The sequence below is a fragment of the Lepidochelys kempii genome, chromosome 14 (genome assembly GCF_965140265.1).
Source record: "Lepidochelys kempii isolate rLepKem1 chromosome 14, rLepKem1.hap2, whole genome shotgun sequence".
Classification (NCBI taxonomy): Eukaryota; Metazoa; Chordata; order Testudines; family Cheloniidae; genus Lepidochelys; species Lepidochelys kempii.
Genome location: NC_133269.1, coordinates 19,675,322 through 19,693,048, shown reverse-complemented (window position 1 = coordinate 19,693,048; position 17,727 = coordinate 19,675,322). Strand labels below are relative to the sequence as shown.

At 41.9% G+C, this 17,727-nt stretch overlaps 2 protein-coding genes and 1 non-coding gene across 3 annotated transcripts in view; all 3 read right to left on the bottom strand.

Moving 5' to 3' along the window:
- TBCD (tubulin folding cofactor D) overlaps nucleotides 1-7,067 on the bottom strand; it is a 261,333-nt gene extending 254,266 nt beyond the window's left edge. The window contains exon 1 of the mRNA XM_073311985.1: nucleotides 6,980-7,067. The gene's annotated coding sequence lies outside the window, so the exon portion shown is untranslated. The remainder of the gene's footprint in view (nucleotides 1-6,979) is intronic.
- FN3K (fructosamine 3 kinase) lies at nucleotides 45-14,107 on the bottom strand. Its single transcript, XM_073311999.1, has 6 exons — nucleotides 13,691-14,107; nucleotides 10,461-10,612; nucleotides 9,832-9,923; nucleotides 8,387-8,469; nucleotides 6,980-7,102; nucleotides 45-2,645 (listed from the first exon to the last, which is right to left on the bottom strand). The coding sequence occupies exons 1-6, from the start codon at nucleotides 13,829-13,831 to the stop codon at nucleotides 2,307-2,309; spliced, it is 930 nt and encodes a 309-aa protein (XP_073168100.1). The 5' UTR covers nucleotides 13,832-14,107; the 3' UTR covers nucleotides 45-2,306.
- On the bottom strand, nucleotides 12,775-12,896 carry LOC140898429 (U6atac minor spliceosomal RNA). The gene has a single exon (XR_012154988.1). It is a non-coding gene; the product is annotated as a U6atac minor spliceosomal RNA (small nuclear RNA).
- Nucleotides 14,108-17,727: the final 3,620 nt, after the last annotated feature.

Sequence of the window (17,727 nt, the reverse complement as noted above, 5' to 3'; positions counted from 1 at the left end):
CTAACACAGAAAAGCTGTAATCACAAGACATAGAAACATCAGGATCTTGTTACTGCAGTGCAAGTATCTAGATTTTATTTGATGTGCACATATCTTAATTTCACATTTTACAAAGCAATACATGTATTTTAGTTCACATTTTAGGTAATACATATTAGCTCTCATGGACTTTGTTAGCTCAGACCTGGATTCTCCACCTAATAACTACACTATCAATTTAGTTATAAACAAGATTATTCCACCTTTCCATTTCAATCACAGAAGCATAATCACTTTAATTACTTGTGATAATCTGGACTAATTTTAACGGAATTCAGAAGCAGCATGGTTTTCAATCTAACCCTCTGATTCTGCCATTATATATTTGAACAATGAAAGAAAATCCACTTGATTACTGTCCAAAGTTTCTGAGAGTTTAAAATGAGACTATATACATTAAACAAAATGAAAAACAAACAAAAATGGATAAAATAATCTACATTGTTTCAATAGCTGCTGTGATTTACTTCATTGGAAGGATGGTGTTTTTCAAGTTGATTCATAATAGCAGTGCTAACACTAACAGAAAAGTGGCAAAGCATATTTAATCATTTTAACTCTGGTTTACTCATTTGGTCATTATAAATCTTTGGAAGCCCTACAATTACAGGCAGTATCCCTCCCATATATATATTCCTATTCATGTATGCGTTTGTGGGATTTTAATTATAACTGTTTTGTTTACTTACCACTTCTTTTCTTCCATTAAAGGGTAATTAGGTTTGTTATTCTACGGTTGCTCACAATTCTGTGCTGCTAATATCACACATCTATTTTGTTTTTTTAAAGATAAAGAGAGCAAGCAGAATATGTTTCAAAAGAAAAGCTGCTCAACAACTGGAAAGAGTGCTAGGAACCTAGCGCTAACCTGTCATTATGGTGCTAGCTATTCCCCCTGGAGTGGATTTAATTGGGAGACAGTTGTTAATTAGGCAGGAGGCTGCTGAGCTACTGAGAACAATCAACCCATCATCAGGGAATAGTGGAAGAAGAGGAAGGAAGTACAAGGGGAGGAGACAGGTAGGGACAGGATACAGAATTAAGAGGTCTTTCCCCCTTCCTCTCTGGAAAGCAGGCTAAGGGGGAAGTTTATGTTCACATGTACGTTGACTGCACAAGCATATACTGATGAACTGTTGAGGGGACTTAATAAATAACACTCTGGTGCTTATAAATCCGAAAAGCAGCCCACCTGTTTGTGGTGGAGAATGCAGCCCTGTCATAAACAATTACAGGGACTCTGCAAACAAGTATAAAACAATTAAATTTTGGACCTCACCATTTTGACAGGGTGCCTTTACTTTAGTAAATCAGCAATGATGGAATAGGTTAGTTTCCCAATTCTCTATTAAGATTAATTCTGTGTAACTCATATGTATTGAGTGAGTACCAATCAATATAGTATCTGGAATTGCTGATTTCTTCTTCTCAAACAGCTAAGTCTGTTACATTGCAGGGAGTTTTTTAGTATGTTTTTCAAAAGGTTGTTTTAAATAAAATATATTTTTATCTACATCTTATGTAGATAATCCATTTTCTGCCTATATATTTCATTCTCCAGTAGGCGCTGAGACCTACTCTTAGGGGGTATCTGTTGAACTGCATTTTTCCTTTAGAAAGGAGAGTCATAAAAATGTCTAGTACAAAATTTTTAATTTAAAATAAATGTAAGAAATACTAATTCATAGACTGCACTATGCAACTGAATTAGGACACAGTTCAACTACCCTCAAAGCCAAAAAAGTCTCCCACTGACCTCAACAGATGTTGGAGTTGATCCTTTAGGAGGTAGGTAGAGGGGAACGGAGGAGAAAAGTCAAATGGAGAAGTGGAGGAGGAGGAAGTGATAAATGTAGTGATTATTTCCAATCCCACAATAAGATCCTTATAGGGCAGGAAGGGCAAAGAGTGATGACAGAGTGGGGAAAAATGGGTTATCCTATGGAGAATGAGATGAGGCTGTCAATCAGACTGCTTTTCAAACATGTAGTTTCACCAACTGGATAACAGACTGTACACAATCTCCTAACTCACCAATGTGGATGTGTGCTAGTAAACGAGAACATGATGCAGAAATTATACAACCACCGCAAGCATTTATTGGGTTTAAATGCGTACAAAGGATCCTTCATCTTTTATATCTGCCATGTGGGTTTCTCATCAATGTGTCACTCTTTCTAGCTTGTGTTGCTATCAACAAGTAGGCAATGTGAATTAGTAAGAGGCTGTGATAGATAGATTCTCTTTGAGGAACACCCTCTAAATGGTTATTTTAAGAGCTCTCTCATTATATTTAGAGTAGATCCTCTGTACTCTGTCCCAAAATGGTTCCAGTGGTTTATATAATTAAAGAGTTTGTACAACTTGTTTCGTTTTTCAAAACCTGGAGCTTTGGGGATTTTACTGTGGTAGACAGAGAAGAAAGAGCTGCTAAAGCCACCAAACATCCCAGCAATTGCTAAGTCAAATTCAGAATGGCCATAGAAGGAAGCAGGATCAAAGACAATTGGGCCAAAATTGTCCTCTGCCACATTTCCTGCCCACAAATCCCCATGAAGAAGAGCGGGAACAATCTCCATGTCGCAGAACATGTCAGGAATCTTCAGCTGGAAAAAGCATGAACAATCAAGCAAAAACTATAATTTGACCAAGGAAAAAACTAAAAGGCAATACAATACAAATAACAGAATAAATAAAAGTCACTGTCTCTTTTTAGTCATTTATGAAGCCCTATTCAAACTACAGTCAATAGATGCAGAAGCAGGTCAAAAGTGTTAATCAACAAGAATAATTCTGATTCATTTCAGGCAGAGTTTAATGTATCATTCACTAGTACTCACATTCACTATTGTCATAATGCTTACAGGCATGGACAATACAGGTTATCACAATAAATAAAGAACAGCTTCCTTTCATTGGAACAGTTCTAACAAGTAAACAACTTTTAGCACCAAAATCCTGAGTCTCCTGTGCTCACTGAAGTGCCATTATGGAACAAAGAGCTATAAACTTGGTGCTTTAGTGTCAGAACAGAACAGTGATTCTGAAAACCAAGCAAGCAGCCACTTGATTACACTCACTTTCTCTCTTACTTTCCCTTCCGGAGCTACTGAATCCTATCAAGGAGCAAAGCGTAGGAAGAGGCAACATTTCCTCTTATTGTGCGCCATCAAAGTAAGTCCTCCATGCAACTGATTCTCTGTACAATATTATTTTGAGCCTGTTTATACTGTTCAGTTGTTTTCATTGAGTGCATGGTTCCACAGACAGTTTCAAAGCATTTTAGACTCATTTAACAATTCACTCTTGGAATTATCCATTGTGCTAAAGCCACAAAATGTTCAACTCCTCTGAACCTGGGGAATTATATCCCTACCCATAGCACTGTAAAACCATGGAAGCACAGGATTCACAGGACATATTATGGAATGCTTCTTTTATTATAATGAGAAGCTCTTCTGTTACACCTTTCATCCCTAGATCCCAAAGCTCTTTACAAATACTCATTAATTAAACTTCATAATACCAATTGCATAGATGGGGAAAATAAGAGAGGGGTTAAGTATCTTGGCAAAGGTCATGGAGTGACAGTGGCAAAGATGAGACTAGAACACAGGAATCCTGACCTTCTCTTGATCCTATTCTAACCATCATAGAACGGGAAGGGACCTCAAGAGGTCATCGAGTCCAGTCCCCTGCACTCATGGCAGGACTAAGTATTATCTAGACCATCCCTGACAGGTGTAGAGTTGCCAGGTGTCTGATCAGCGGCGCAGTGGGGCTAAGGCAGGCTCCCTGCCTGCCATGGCTCCACGCAGCTCCCGGAAGCTAGGGTTGGCAACTTTCTAATTGCAGCAAACTGAACACTCTAGCCCTGCCCCTTCCCCTAGGCCCCATCCCCTGTTCCACCCCTTTCCTGAGGTCCCACCCCTGCTCACTACATTCCCCCTCCATCAGTGGCTCACTCTCCCTCACCTTCACTCACTTTCACTGGGCTGGGTTGTGGGCTCCAGCTGAGGGTGTGGGCTCTGGGGATGAGGGGCTTGGGGTGCACGAGGGGGCTTCAGGCTGGGGGGTGGGGCAGAGGGATTTGGAGTGTGGAAGGGGACTGTGGGTTGAGGCAGGGGGTTGGAGTGCAGGAGGGGGTGAGGGCTCTGGGGTGGGGCTGGGCATGAGTGGTTCAGGGTGTGGGAGGGGGCTCTGGGCTGGGGCAGGGGTTGGGGTGTAGGGGGGTGAGGGCTCTGGGCTGGGGGTGCAGGCTCTGGGGTGAGGCCAGGGATGAGTGGTTTGGAGTACAGGAGGGGGTTCAGGGCTGGGGCAGAGGGTTGGGGTGAAGGAGGGGGTATGGGCTCTGAGCTGGGGGTCCGGGCTCTGGGATGGTGCTGGGCATGGGGACCTCCATATAGGAGCTGCTTCTGGGAGCTGCTTGAGGTAAGTGCCACCCAGATTCTGCATCCCTGACTCCCTCCCATGTCCCAACCTCCTGCCCCAACCCTGATCCCCCTCCAACCCTCCGAACCCCTCAGTCCCAGCCCAGAGCATCCTCCTGCACCCCAAACCCCTCATCCGCAGCCCCACCCCAGCTGGAACTCACCGTGGGCCCCAACCCTCTGCCCCAGCCCTGATCCCCCTCCCACCTTCCGAACCCCTCAGCCCCAACCTGGAGCCCCTCCTGCACCCTGAACCCCTTATTTCTGGTCACACTCCAGAACCCACACCCACAGCCCAGAGCCTGTACCCCCTCCCAACCCCCTACTTCAGCCCGGAGCCCCCTCCTACACCCCAAACCCCTCATCCCCAGCCCCACCCCAGAGCCTGCACCACCAGCCAGAGCCCTCAGCCCCCATGCCCCAACCCTCTGTCCCAGCCCTGATCCCCCTCCCACACTTCAAACCCCTCAGCCCCAGCCCAGAGCCCCCTTCTGCCCCCCAAATCCCTCATCCATGGCCCCACACCAGAGCCTGCACCCCCAGCCGGAGCCCTCACCTCCCCACACCCCGACCCTCTGCCCCAGGCTGGAGCCCCCTCTCACACCATGAACCCCTCATTTCTGGTCCCACCCTGGAACCTGCACCCCCAGCTGGAACCATAGGCACCAACTTCCCCTCTGCCCAGTGGGTGCTCGACACCCCTGGCCCCGCCTCTGCACCGCTCTCGCCCCATCTCCATTCCACCCCCTTCCCCCAAGTCCCTGCCCCAGCCCCATTCCACCCCCTTCCCCCAAGTCCCTGCCGCTGCCCCGCCTCTTCTCCACTTCCTCCTTTGAGCACGCTGCATTCCCGCTCCTGCCCGTCCCTCCTGGAAAGTCCTAAATGCCGCCAAAGCGCTGTTAGGTGGCCGGAAGTGCTGGGAGGGAGAGGGACGTGGTGCACTGCGCGGGGGGAGAAGAAGGTGAGGGGGGAGCTTGGCTGCTGGTGGGTGAGGAGCACCCACTAATTTTTCCCTGTGGGTGCTCCAGCCCCAGACCACCCAGGGAGTTGGCACCTATCGCCAGAACCCAACCCCCCCCCGAACTCCAACCCCATGCTCCAGCCCAGAGTCCCATTCCACACTCTGAACCTCTCAGCCTCAGCCCAGAGCCCCTCCTACACCCCAAATCCCCCATCCCAGGCCCCACCCCAGAGCCTACACCCCCAGACCAGAGCCTAGACTCCTCTCCCACACCCCAACCCCCTATCTCAGCCCAGAGCCCCCTCCCATATTCCAAACCCCTTGGTTCCACACACACCCCAGTCCAGAGCCCCCTCCCGCACCCTGAACTCCTTATTTCTGGCCCCACCCCAGAGCCTGCACCCCCAGCCGGAGCCCTCAACCACTCCTGCATCCCAACCCACTGCCTCAGCCCAGAGCCCCCTTCTGCACCTGAACTCCTCATTTCTGGCCCCACCTTGGAGCCCACACCCACAACCAGAGTGAGCGAGTGAGGGTAGGGAGAGCAAGCAACAGAATGAGATAACAGGGTGATGGAGTTAGTGGGGGCGGGGCCTCAGAGGAGGGGCTGGGCAGGGCAAGGTTGTTCAGTTTTGTGCAAATAGAAAATTGGCAACCCTAGACAGATGTTTGACTAATCTGCTCTTAAAAATCCTCAATGATGGAGATTCCACAACCTCCCTAGGCAATTTATTCTACTGCTTAACCACCCTGACAGTTAGGAAGTTTTTCCTAATGTCCAATCTAAACCGCCCTTGCTACAATTTAAGTCCATTGCTTCCTGTCCTATCCTCAGCAGTTAAGAACAATTTTTCTCCCTCCTCCTTGTAACAACCTTTTATGTACTTGAAAACTGTTATCATGTCCCCTCTCAGCCTTCTCTTTTCCAGACTAAACAATCCCAATTTTTTCAGTCTTCCCTCATAGGTCATGTTTTCTAGACCTTTAATCATTTTTGTTGCTCTTCTGTGGACTTTCTCCAATTTGTCCACAACTTTCCTGAAATGTGGCACCCAGAACTAGACACAATACTCCAGTTGAGGCCTAATCAGCACAGAGTAGAGCAGAAGAATTACTTCTTGTGTCTTGCCCACAACCATTAGACAGCAATCTAATCCTACAATAAGTTCCGGGAATAAAAGTGTAGCTGATCTATAAATGCTCAATCTACTAAAATTAACTTATATTTATTCACAGATGCTCTGGCTTTTTAGCAATAATGTAGAGTCTGGTCAATACTAGGTGGGGGCTCTAAGATGTACATTTCAATGCCAGGATGCAATGCTAACTTCTGCACCCCTTTTAAAAGCCTACTACAGTAACATGCACCCTTTTTTCTTAACTCTGGCATCTGGACCTTAAGTAAAATTAGACCTGTTTACTAAAAGCCATATAAAGTTTGCCATAAAAATTGTGTAAAATTCCACTGAAGTATTCATCTTGTATATTTTTTATAAGTACAATGGACCTTTTATCTCTATGAGACACATTCATGTATTTATTTACCTACCTTAAGCTGTGACCACAGTTCTCTTGCTTCTCTGTCTCCATAATCTTTCTCAATCAAATCCATTTGAGCTTGGAGTCGGTGACATATAAAGAAAGTAGGCCAATCACGTTGCCATTCATTCACCTGGAAAATAAGATATCAAGATTCAAGTAATCATGATCAGTTGAAGAGGAAACAGCACTGTAAAGATTTTCTGCTGATATATCTGTAAAATTAAACTGTATATTACTGATACTATGGCCTGTTGCCTTGCTACCAGGGTGCTTGTAAACTAAACACGGTCAAGGCCTACTCAGTTCTGGGATGGGTGACCACCAAGAAAAATTTAGGATGCTGTTAAATGTTTTGTTGATCATTCATTTAAGGCTATTCTGCCTTTTGCGTCCATGTTAAGGAGGGGCTATCTTTCATATGAGAAATAAACCTAAGGCTCTGGGCACTTGCAGATATTAAACATTGCTTAACCTTTTATTAGCTCTGGATAGCCAAAATTCCCTCTGACATTTCAATTAGATAATGGTTCTCAATTTGTGGTTCAGGGACAACTAGTAGTCTGCAAAGTCCTTCTCAATGGTCTGCACAGTTAAATATTTTGGTTGAAACTCACCCCTGTGCAGAGAGCCAGCAGAAGGCCCATGCACCATATGAAGCCTGCTCTGAGGGTTTTAAGTTGAATTTAAGTGTTGCATAGACTTTGCCACTGGTCCTTCGGATGGGAGGGAATTTCACCTTTTGAGAACTATGTAAGTGAGTTTTGGGAGAGGATGGAAGTAATTTGTGAAGGGATCCTTTTCTTAGCAAGAGGTCTGAACATTGGAGAATCCCTGAGTAGTTTTCATTTCCTGTCCAAAACTGCTGTGTAGGCTTGCTGTGTGCTGCCAGGTTCCACCTCAGAAGTGGCTGTATCTCAGGAGTGGTTAAATTATTCCATTTTTTTTTATACAGACACAAATAAACTACATTAAAAGAGTATTATTACAGTTGCAAAATTAAGCACTGAAAAATATTAGGAAGCTCAAACAAAACTTTAATTCTTCTTCCTCATGCGTGTGCATTAGGATCACGTAAAAAATTATATACCTATTTTTTCATTGCACAAAATAGCCACTGCTCAGTGAATGAGACAGGGTTATGTAGTTAATAAGGTTTTTGTCTATCAGAACTCTTACAGTTTTGAATTAGGAACAAAACCTTATCAGTCCAAGAAAGTAGCAGTCCTGTGCAGGAAAACAAACCCCATCTTTTCCCAAGTTGGAGGTAAAATTTACGTTTTGTTTATACTTTAAAAACTTTTAAGATGAAAATGAAACAGCAAGAACAAAACTGGTGGTTAAAACAAGCCATTGAATATAGAATTAGTGTTTGATTTTAACATGTAATAATAACTTTCACAGAGCTGGGACTTACCTGCTGTATAAAGCCACAGCATGTGACTGTATGGAATCCATATTTATCCACATACTGAGGTTCAGAATGTCCTGCACCTTTACCTAGCAAACAAAAAGACTGATCATGTCCAAAGGGCAAACCAGCTTTTTTTTCCTCCAATCCTGAACTTTGCAAGAGCAATAGATTTATGAATCCAGTTCTGATATGACTAGGCAGAAAAAAATTGGGGAAAATAGGTAATTAAACAATAGGTCAACTAAATACTTTAAAACACAAAGAGTAATAATTCTGTGCATGTATATGCAGCTTTTTTTCTTTGGAGAATCACAGACCTATTAAAGATGGAAGTAAAAAACCTGGGCTGTTTTTCAGCAAGGAAAACTGAGGTACAGTTAGGTTCATTGACTTGCTGAAGGGCACAGAGCAAGTCAGTGGCAGAATCAGGAACAGAACCCAGGTCTCCTGATTTGCACCCACACTTTTCTAAGCACTTTACCCTGCTGCCTCCTAACCAAAACTTTTAACTGTGTGTCTCATACTGTACATTATTTCAGACAGATCAGCAATCTTGCACCTCACTCACAAATAATGTAATTACTTGGTAATAAGCATACCACTATAGAGCACATTCTGTCCTCCCCAGAAATCGGTGGGAACCATGCATACACAACTAGGTGCAAAATTTGGGCATTAGATTTGAACACTACTAACCCTGACATAGCAAATGATCTTGCTGTGCTTCATGTGTTGTTCAGTGGGAGTTAGATCAAGCTGTAGAAAAAGTCACTGAAAAGACTCCCATTGACTTCAGTGGAAACTGGATCAGAACCCTACTGAATTAACTTTGCCCTCAAGATGAACAGTAATACTCAGTAGAACTAACTTGTCTTTTTATTAACCTAAAGATACATTCCTTTATTATTTTAATAAAAGTGCAATGTATTTTACTGCAAGTGTAAAATATCTCTAGTGTAAGTAAATGTGAATTTCTGTATATTTTGTATTAAATGGTATTACATGTTATAATAACCAGTTAATTGTACCTGACCTATAGACATGTTTAATAGTTGTTGTTTTTTACTTGGTTGGTTCAAAAACCTTCAGGGGATTATCTTGATAGTACATGATGATGAAAGGCTTACAGGGATACTGAAAGGTAAATCTGACCCAAATTTTTTGTTTTTAAAAAATTACAAAAACTAAAACCAATAGAAATCGTTTTATTGTTAGCAGTTTTTTTTTTTATTTAGTAAAGGCAAAGTAAAAAGTTACAAATTATTTAAGTTTAGTGTTCTATGGATCAAAAGATACTTTGTATATATATTTGGTATTGTAGCAGACGGGGCCCTTTAAATTGGTTTTCTCCATTCATAAGGATTATAATGCTACATGTATTAAATACTGTGTCATATCCAGAAGTGATTATTGCAGTATTGCACTAGTACTTTAAATCTATACTCTACCAACAGTGTTTCCCTCCTTCTTTAATTTCTCTCCAAGTTTCTGGTTGTGAAGGTGAAGATCTGCTATCTGCTCTCCAAGCTTTGCAGAGTGTCTGTAAGATCAGAGAAACAAAACCATACATTCTTTATCTGTTCGTTTAAAATATGCCTTTAAACACCATTTATTAAACAAGAGAGAATTAAAGACCAGAGAAGGCAGGGAGCAACTCTGTAAAGCAGGAGGCAATTTAAAAATCAGGAGAAAGAGAAAGCAATGGAGTAGTTTAACTCAACAGAAGCTTAACAGAACCTCTCAAAGACAAGTTAATTGTCTGAGAAATGTACAGATATATCACATGGCTGCTACCTGTGAGTAAAGCTGCTCTGACAAATGTGAACAGTCAGGTATAGACCACATATTCCTGAAAGAGATAAAGGGCCAAATTCAAGAGAGAATTTGGCCTAGAAGCTTGATTGTTGATTTGAATTTCACTTTTACTTTTTATTTTTACAGTTATCAGACACACGAGTGATATCATTTGCCGAAGATAGTGAATAGACTCTTTCAGAGATTCCCACCAACACAACAGAATTATAAGCAGAGACTCTCAAAATCATAGTAACAAAGAAAGTATGAAGTTCAGACATACTTGTTGAGATTTTTCATCTTCAGGTACTCCATGACAAACATTGCACCCTCTCCTGGAAGGTCAATCACTTTAATGGGCTGGGGCACTCTCAGGGTGTTGGTTTTCTGGATAGCCTCTAAACTTGCCATTTCACCTTCAAACATTTTTCTAGCCTATTCAGAAACAAGAATTTCACTGGGGCAAATATCCTTGGGCTAAATGATGTGATTTCTGCACTAGGTGTATTGGAAAATATTTGTTGTTTATAAATTTGTGAATCTATTAATCCTTCATAATAAAATGTAGCAGCAAATTAGCAAAGCTTCTGTCCCAGCCAGGATATATTGGTTTGATTGTATTGTTATTGCTTTTCTTGCAAGTTCAGCGTAGTTCAACACATTACACAACTTATCAGTGTAAATACTCAAAACATCTATGTGTAGTTAATCTCTGGCCTCAAACCTAGGTACAGCAGGGTTACCAGTGGGGCTAGAACCCAAAACTTTCAACAAGAAAAGCATAAAAACCTGCCACTTGAAATAAAGGAGTAAATCCTTAGACTGTGACTAAGCAGCAAGTCCCAAGTGGGAGATTGATCACATTAATTAAGCCAGTGTACTGCTGAACAGTTTGACCTTCTAAGTGACAGTATTACTCTTTCTGCCCATTTTTAATTGTATGTTTTAGAATGAAATAACCCAGACTTATCAGTTTCCCATGTACTGAACTACAAATTTATGGCTGAATTTTTTGTTCTGCCTTTATTTAGTAACAGAACAGCTAAGAGTATTTCCTGGAAAATTAAAGCCTTTTCTTTCCAACTTCCCACTGAGCGAAGACTGCAGCTCCCACATTTTCTTCTGTAAGGAAATGTTACCTTTCTGCTAGATGCTTCTTGCATACCTGATTTCTGGGTTCAGCAATAGAAATTTGAGTACTTTTATGTTATTTTATTCTCTCTTAGGAGGATAAGGAAAGGGTTTGTCTATCTTAGGTGTTCACATGTCTCTTATTACCATAGTAGCTAAACACTTCCCAATCTTTATCCACACAACACTCCTGGGAGGTAAGGATGTGCTGTTATCCCCATTTTACAGATAGGAACTGAAAGATTAAGTGACTTGCCTATGGTTATACAAGAAGTCTGTAGCAAAATAGAAACTTGAACCCAAGTCCCATAAACCCTAAACTAGTTCCTGAGGCACTGGACTATCCTTAATAACAGCAGAGAAAGGCTTTTTACAATAAGGAAGAGACTGACTATGTGCCCAACCTTACACTCCTCGCACAGATAAACCCCATTAAGGTCAATGGACACTTTGCTTCAGTAAGGATTATCGACAGGATCAGGCCTTTAGCCCCCAATCCTACTACTTATTGTGATTGGCTTATTGAGGTCAGTGGGGCTTCACACAGAAGGAGGAACCCATTTACATGCAACAAGCTGCAGGTACAGGTATTAGTAAGAAAAACAAGAAATCCAAAATTATATTGCACATGCAATCTCTGCATAAATTCCTTGGGTTGCAGAAAGATTAATCTTTACCTAAAAAGGAAGAGGAAGAATAAAACAAGTTTATAGATAGCCTGGAGATTTCTTTCCAATTATATTTCAATTATCTTTTAAATAATTTTTAAACTCTTACTTGGTTGTACTGTGTTAATCAAGGTTTTTACAGCAATCAACTGATAGCTAATTTAATTATTGCATGCACACACAGAACCATCCGGTAAATGTAAACAATGGGGATCTGATGACTTAGCCCTCTCAGACTGTTGGCTAAAACATTCTAACTCAGCAAAATGTTACCAACCACTTAAAAAGCTCCTAAATGCGATAGAAACAAAAATCTCAACATGCACATTTAAACTGATTTCTTTCTCTTCTCCTGGCTGAGTCAGTCTTTCTATTTTTCTAAGGCAGATTCCACAAATGTGGCACCAATACCACTTACCTGAAAGCGGGTCCCAAAAGAGTCGATGGCAATTCTGTGTTAAAAATCAGCCAGCAGACAGTGGTCAAGCAGTTGCCCCTAGGCTGGATCTCCCTCAGTTCCTCTGTGCATCTGGATTCCACCAGGCCACACGTTTCCTCCTAAACTCCTATTTCTCAACTGTAAATTGACTGATAGCCTTGTTCTGACTAGAGAATGTCCCAATCCACAAACATCACATTTGAATGCCAATATTCCCAAAGTAATAGGGTGCTTGGAGCCAATGGTTTAGTTCAAGTATTTTTTCTAGTTTTGCCTTAATACTAACCAATTATTTATTATTTTAGAATTGTACAAAACATAAGAAAGGGTACATACGCAGGGCTCTAGGCATCCTTCCCACAAGTGATTAGGTGCCGTGAGTAAGTGGCAATGCCTTAACCATATGTGTGTTGAAAAGGCCACTACAACTCTCCCACCCTTATCAAGGTGAGTGCTAACCTTCTTTCCTTTCGTATCACACAATTTAAATAATAATACAACATAACAGTGGCCCACATGCTCCCTTGCTTCTGTGAACAGAGGGTAGGAAAAATGAGAAGATCCAGGATGGTGGCTCACCAGCACCACAGCACACTCCCTTCCTCCTCCCTATGCCATGGGGAACAGACTCTATGGGTAGGATCAGGATAGGTGGAAGTGGGGTTTCGGAAGTAATCCCTCCTTCTCCTACAACCATTCAAGGATTCCTGATACTGTCAGTATTAACATATTTCAGTTTCCACTGCATCAAGTGAAACCACTTTCTTAAGGGGGATTGAGGAGCAAGGATGAATACGGAAGCTGATGGGAGCATATCTCCTGTAGGAGTTATGTTGCCATGGTGCCAGGAAGCACTGCAGATGCTCAATGCTTCTGCTGATCTCAAGATATCCTGGGTTTTGTGGACCAAAACCCTTTCCCCAATAAAAGAATGTACTCTGCTTTGGAGGGTGGGAATAGCCATTTCAGGGATAGTATTTGGCCCAATAACAAATTCTAAGCATGAGGGCAATTGCTCTGCTCTACGCTTTTTTATGCAGCAATGTAAATTATTTTGCACTTAGTATTGCAAAGGAATGTCAAGTTGCTTTACAACAGCATTACAGATAAACATTAACTGAGCCTACTGTCTAAAATGTGCTTTAAAAAGATTTCAGTTCTTAAAAGGAGAAAAATACATTAATCTTGAAAACACACAATTTACAATCATCAACAAACATCTCCAGACAATTAAGCACATTGCAGTGAACATGCAGCAATATTATCAGCATTAACCTGAGGCTTGTGATTGATTTTCACAAACACTTGCCCGCTGTCAGTTTCATAGCTCTGCCCTCGGCTAATATACCCTCCTCCTGAGCTCCCAAACGCCTTCAGAATGGAGGTCTTCAATTCAGTTTTCAGGAGTTTTTCCATTGGTTCCCCTGTTGCAATTGTTTCTTCTTAAATCCACTGCAAAACAGGATTAAAGGTCTGGGTCCTTCCTTTTTTGCTGTGTCTTTGCTATGAGGTTGAAACTGACACACACCAAAGAGAAAAATAACAGCTGAGAGAAAAATCAAATCAGTCAATAATTCCCAGAAATATTTATTTCTGGAAATTAGAGCTTTACTTTTTAAAAAAAAATAGATATTTAGGAAATATTGAATTTGTTGGAATATCCTGGGGTCCTTCGATGGCTGTCCTGAGAGCTTCTGGTATTTGTAGTTCCTCTCACTGGGTAATCAGTATGGACTGTCCTCTTCTTCACCTCCCCCCACCCCTCTACAGCACTGCTCACATGAGTACCAAAGAGATAACGTTTAAATCATCAACCACCAGAGGGAGCTCAGCAATGAAAACTATGCACAATAACATAAACTGGTTGTATTTTATGGAAGACTGTGCAAGAGGCAGAGTTTTGTGGTGGTAGTGTTGTAAATTAGGGTGACCAGATGTCCCAATTTTATAGGGACAGTCCTGATATTTGGGGCTTTGTCTTATACAGCCACCTATTCCCCCCCATCCCAATTTTTCACACTTGCTGTCTGGTCATCCTATTGTAAATGTTTAAGATCAGGCGACCCAAAGGCCTCAATATAACCACAAATCAGCAAATTGGGATATGGGAAAAGCAATGATCTTTCCCGTTCATACCTGCTTTGTATAGACTAGGAACCATTGTGTCTCCATTGACACATTAGACCACATGCCTTCTTCAGGGCCTGGCCCTGCTCCCATTAAAGTCAATGGAAAGATTCCCATTGCCCTCAGTAGGAGCCAAGTGCCACCAAAGCCTTTTATAGACAATGGAGGTTGATGGAACTGAGCATTTTTCAGGAAATGCTCAGGATCAGGCTTGATTACAGAAGGATTGTGTTGTCGTCACAAGCACATAAATTCAGGAGATCTGGATCCTATTTCTGGTTCCTCCACTGATTTAGCATATGACTCTGAGAAAGTCACTTTACCTATCTGTATCTCACTCCTCCATCTATAACATGGGAGGGGGGTGTCACAAATTACTTACTTCATAGGGGTGTTGTGAGTTTTAATTAATTTTCACTTGTAAAGTTCATTGGCATCCTCAGATAGAAGGTGTGAAGTATTATCATAGCCCTGATCCCACAGCCTTGATCCAAATGGTAAGCCCCACTGGGGTCAACAGGATCAGTCATATGAGTTAGGACTGGATTCTGTAATGTTACAATCTATACAAAAGGCCCTAACTATTGTCTCCACGTGGAGTAGATGTGTGCTGCCATCCATCCTGCTAATGATTCTCTGGATTCTGATGCCACTCCCCTCATCCTCAGCACCTGGTTCTGTTATCATGAGTTTATCTTTCTTTACAACTTTGTTAGTTTACATGGATAATAATAAGCAGCTTGTGTGAATCACTAAAGGTTAAGGAATGATTAGCTCTACTAGAGAAACACTGATTTCATCAATGTAGACTACTTTTTATGTTCAGAGTTAACCCCTTTGACCTCTGTCCCAAAATGGTTCTAGTTCTCCAAGGAATGGAAAAGTGGACATAGTTCAAATAATGAAAAACACCATTTAAGAGCTGGGTATTAACAATTTATTATTCATTTATTATTATTGCTCAAGTTCTGAGATCTTGAGCAGTTTCCTGTGGTAGGTCGAGAATAAAGAACTGTGATAAGCCCAAGCTTTCCACCTTTTGTGAGCTCTTTTCTGTATAGCCATAGAAAGCAGCTTAGTCAACAGAATAGAGCAAGATTTGTCCCTTTCAATGGTTCCTCCCTGTAAACTGCCAGGAAGATGAGCTGGAATGCTTTCCATGTCATGGACTATGTACAGAATCTTCATCTACGAAGAGCACAGAAAAGCGCAATGGCGCTTACTGTATCTCTCTCTCTCATACACACCTGCCACAAGTTCTTTTCTTTTTCTATCATTGTTTAAATGTGATAAAGCTGGTACCCATTAAACTGAGGATCTGAAAATACTGAGTTAAGCCAGAATGGTTCAGGGAGGTACTAGGCAAGGGCTGTTGCTCCCCTCTGTGTCCCTAGATCACCTAAATTCTGACCTGCATAATTTATTATTTTTTATTATTGGCATTATTATTTTATGTATTTAATTAGTATTATCATAGCACCTAGGAGCCCCAAGTCATGGCCCATTGTGGTATGTGTTGTACAAAGAAAGAACAAAAAGTCCCTACCCCCAAAGAGCTTACAATCTAAGTATAAGACAAGAGACAACAGATGGATACAGACAGGTTGACAGGACAGTACATGTGAACAATAAGACAATATTGGATAGTATGATAAGCAGTGGTCTCAGCATACCAGGAGCCTAATCATTGCTAGTTGTTTTTTTTAGGCATTACAGTGAAGGAGAATGTTAAAGAGTGATTTGAAGGAGGATAATGAGGTAACTTTACGGACGTTTAGAGGGAGCTCCTCCCAATCACGAGGGGCACCATGGGAGAAAACGCAAAGGTTCTTTTGAAAATGTAACAAGGGGGTGATGGAGGTTGGCATCAAGGTGAGAACTTTCAATACTGAGTGAGAGATGTTATCCTCTGCTATGCCAGTGCTGGACCTCAACATAGCTCTGCTAATAAATCTCAATGTTAAAAGTTGCAACCTCTGTAGCTATTCCAGATCCTGGGTCTCCACAAAGCTCTGACAACACATTTCCATCTTGAGGGACAGCAATCCCTGATATTTCAGTACTGGGCCTCACCTGAGCAGAAACGGACAGTAGAAATTAATTGTTCCAAATTATGGAGTGGTTTTATGATGCTGACCAACATCCAACAGGGTCAACAATTCCTGTTTACTAGAATGAAATTGTTCAGTGCAGGATGCTAGTACTGAGATCACATCAGTGGTTTTATTCTAAAAGATGTTGGTACTTTCAGACCAACAAAATTTAACAGTTTGTTTTTCATTCCCCTGGATCCTGGACTGTTCCTTTTGGGCATTTAAAAAATCACATGGCTGTGATGTGTGGCTAGTGGAGGGCCAGTCTATTTGATTACCAGGAGTGTGTGGAGACCCTGAAGAAGGCTCCACCACTGGAGCAACTATGGCCTTTCCCTTACAAGAGGAGAGGGACCACAATGATATGGAAACCAAGTGAGTATTTTGGGACCACTAAAAAAATGGCAGGAATAGGAGTGGTTATAGGGGAAAATAAGGGAACTAGTTGAGGACACTTGTCGAATGGTGCCAGTGAAAAGTGCCTGATTGTCAAGCCTGGAGTCTTAAATCCTCTCTCTACCCACTGAATAGACATAGCAAAGGATGCAGCAGGGCACATTTCACCCAGACTGCAATGACCGTTCCTGAATCCTGCCCTGGACTTCACTTTCCATTTCTACAGTCCAAATAGTCCTTGGCTGCTTTGGTGAGATTTCTAACAAGGTTGCCAATTGCTGCCAATTGTGGTGTCTTTTTGTGCTGTGGACCTCTATCCACTTAGAACTTGACTGAGATAATCCAATTATTTCACATAGGTTATAGAACATCCCTGAAATGGTATTTACTATTGACCTGGGCTGGAATTGAATGGATGACCTAGAGGTGAAAGGCTTCACAACCTATGATCAAGTTGTGTTGTTTTTTTAAATCAACATGTTTAAATCATCCTGATTTAATACACTGGAAACAAACCAACTCAGAAATGTCCCAGATGGATTTTTAATAACAAAAGTGCCTGAAAATAACCACCTTGGAGTAAACCCAGCCCTGTCCCATCAGCAGTTCAGCACCATGGTCAGATCACAAAGGCTAAAATATAAACAATGAAATATGAGGGGGGAATTAAAGGAGAGCAGTAAGGAGCTGAGAGAA

Coding starts and splice junctions, on each gene's coding strand:
- FN3K (XM_073311999.1), bottom strand. CDS start 13,831: ATGGAAAAACTCCTGAAAACTGAATTGAAGACCTCCATTCTGAAGGCG. Junction 9,924..10,460: donor AAGATGAAAAATCTCAACAA/GTATGTCTGAAC, acceptor CTGATCTTACAG/ACACTCTGCAAAGCTTGGAG. Junction 8,470..9,831: donor GAAGGAGGGAAACACTGTTG/GTAGAGTATAGA, acceptor TTTGTTTGCTAG/GTAAAGGTGCAGGACATTCT.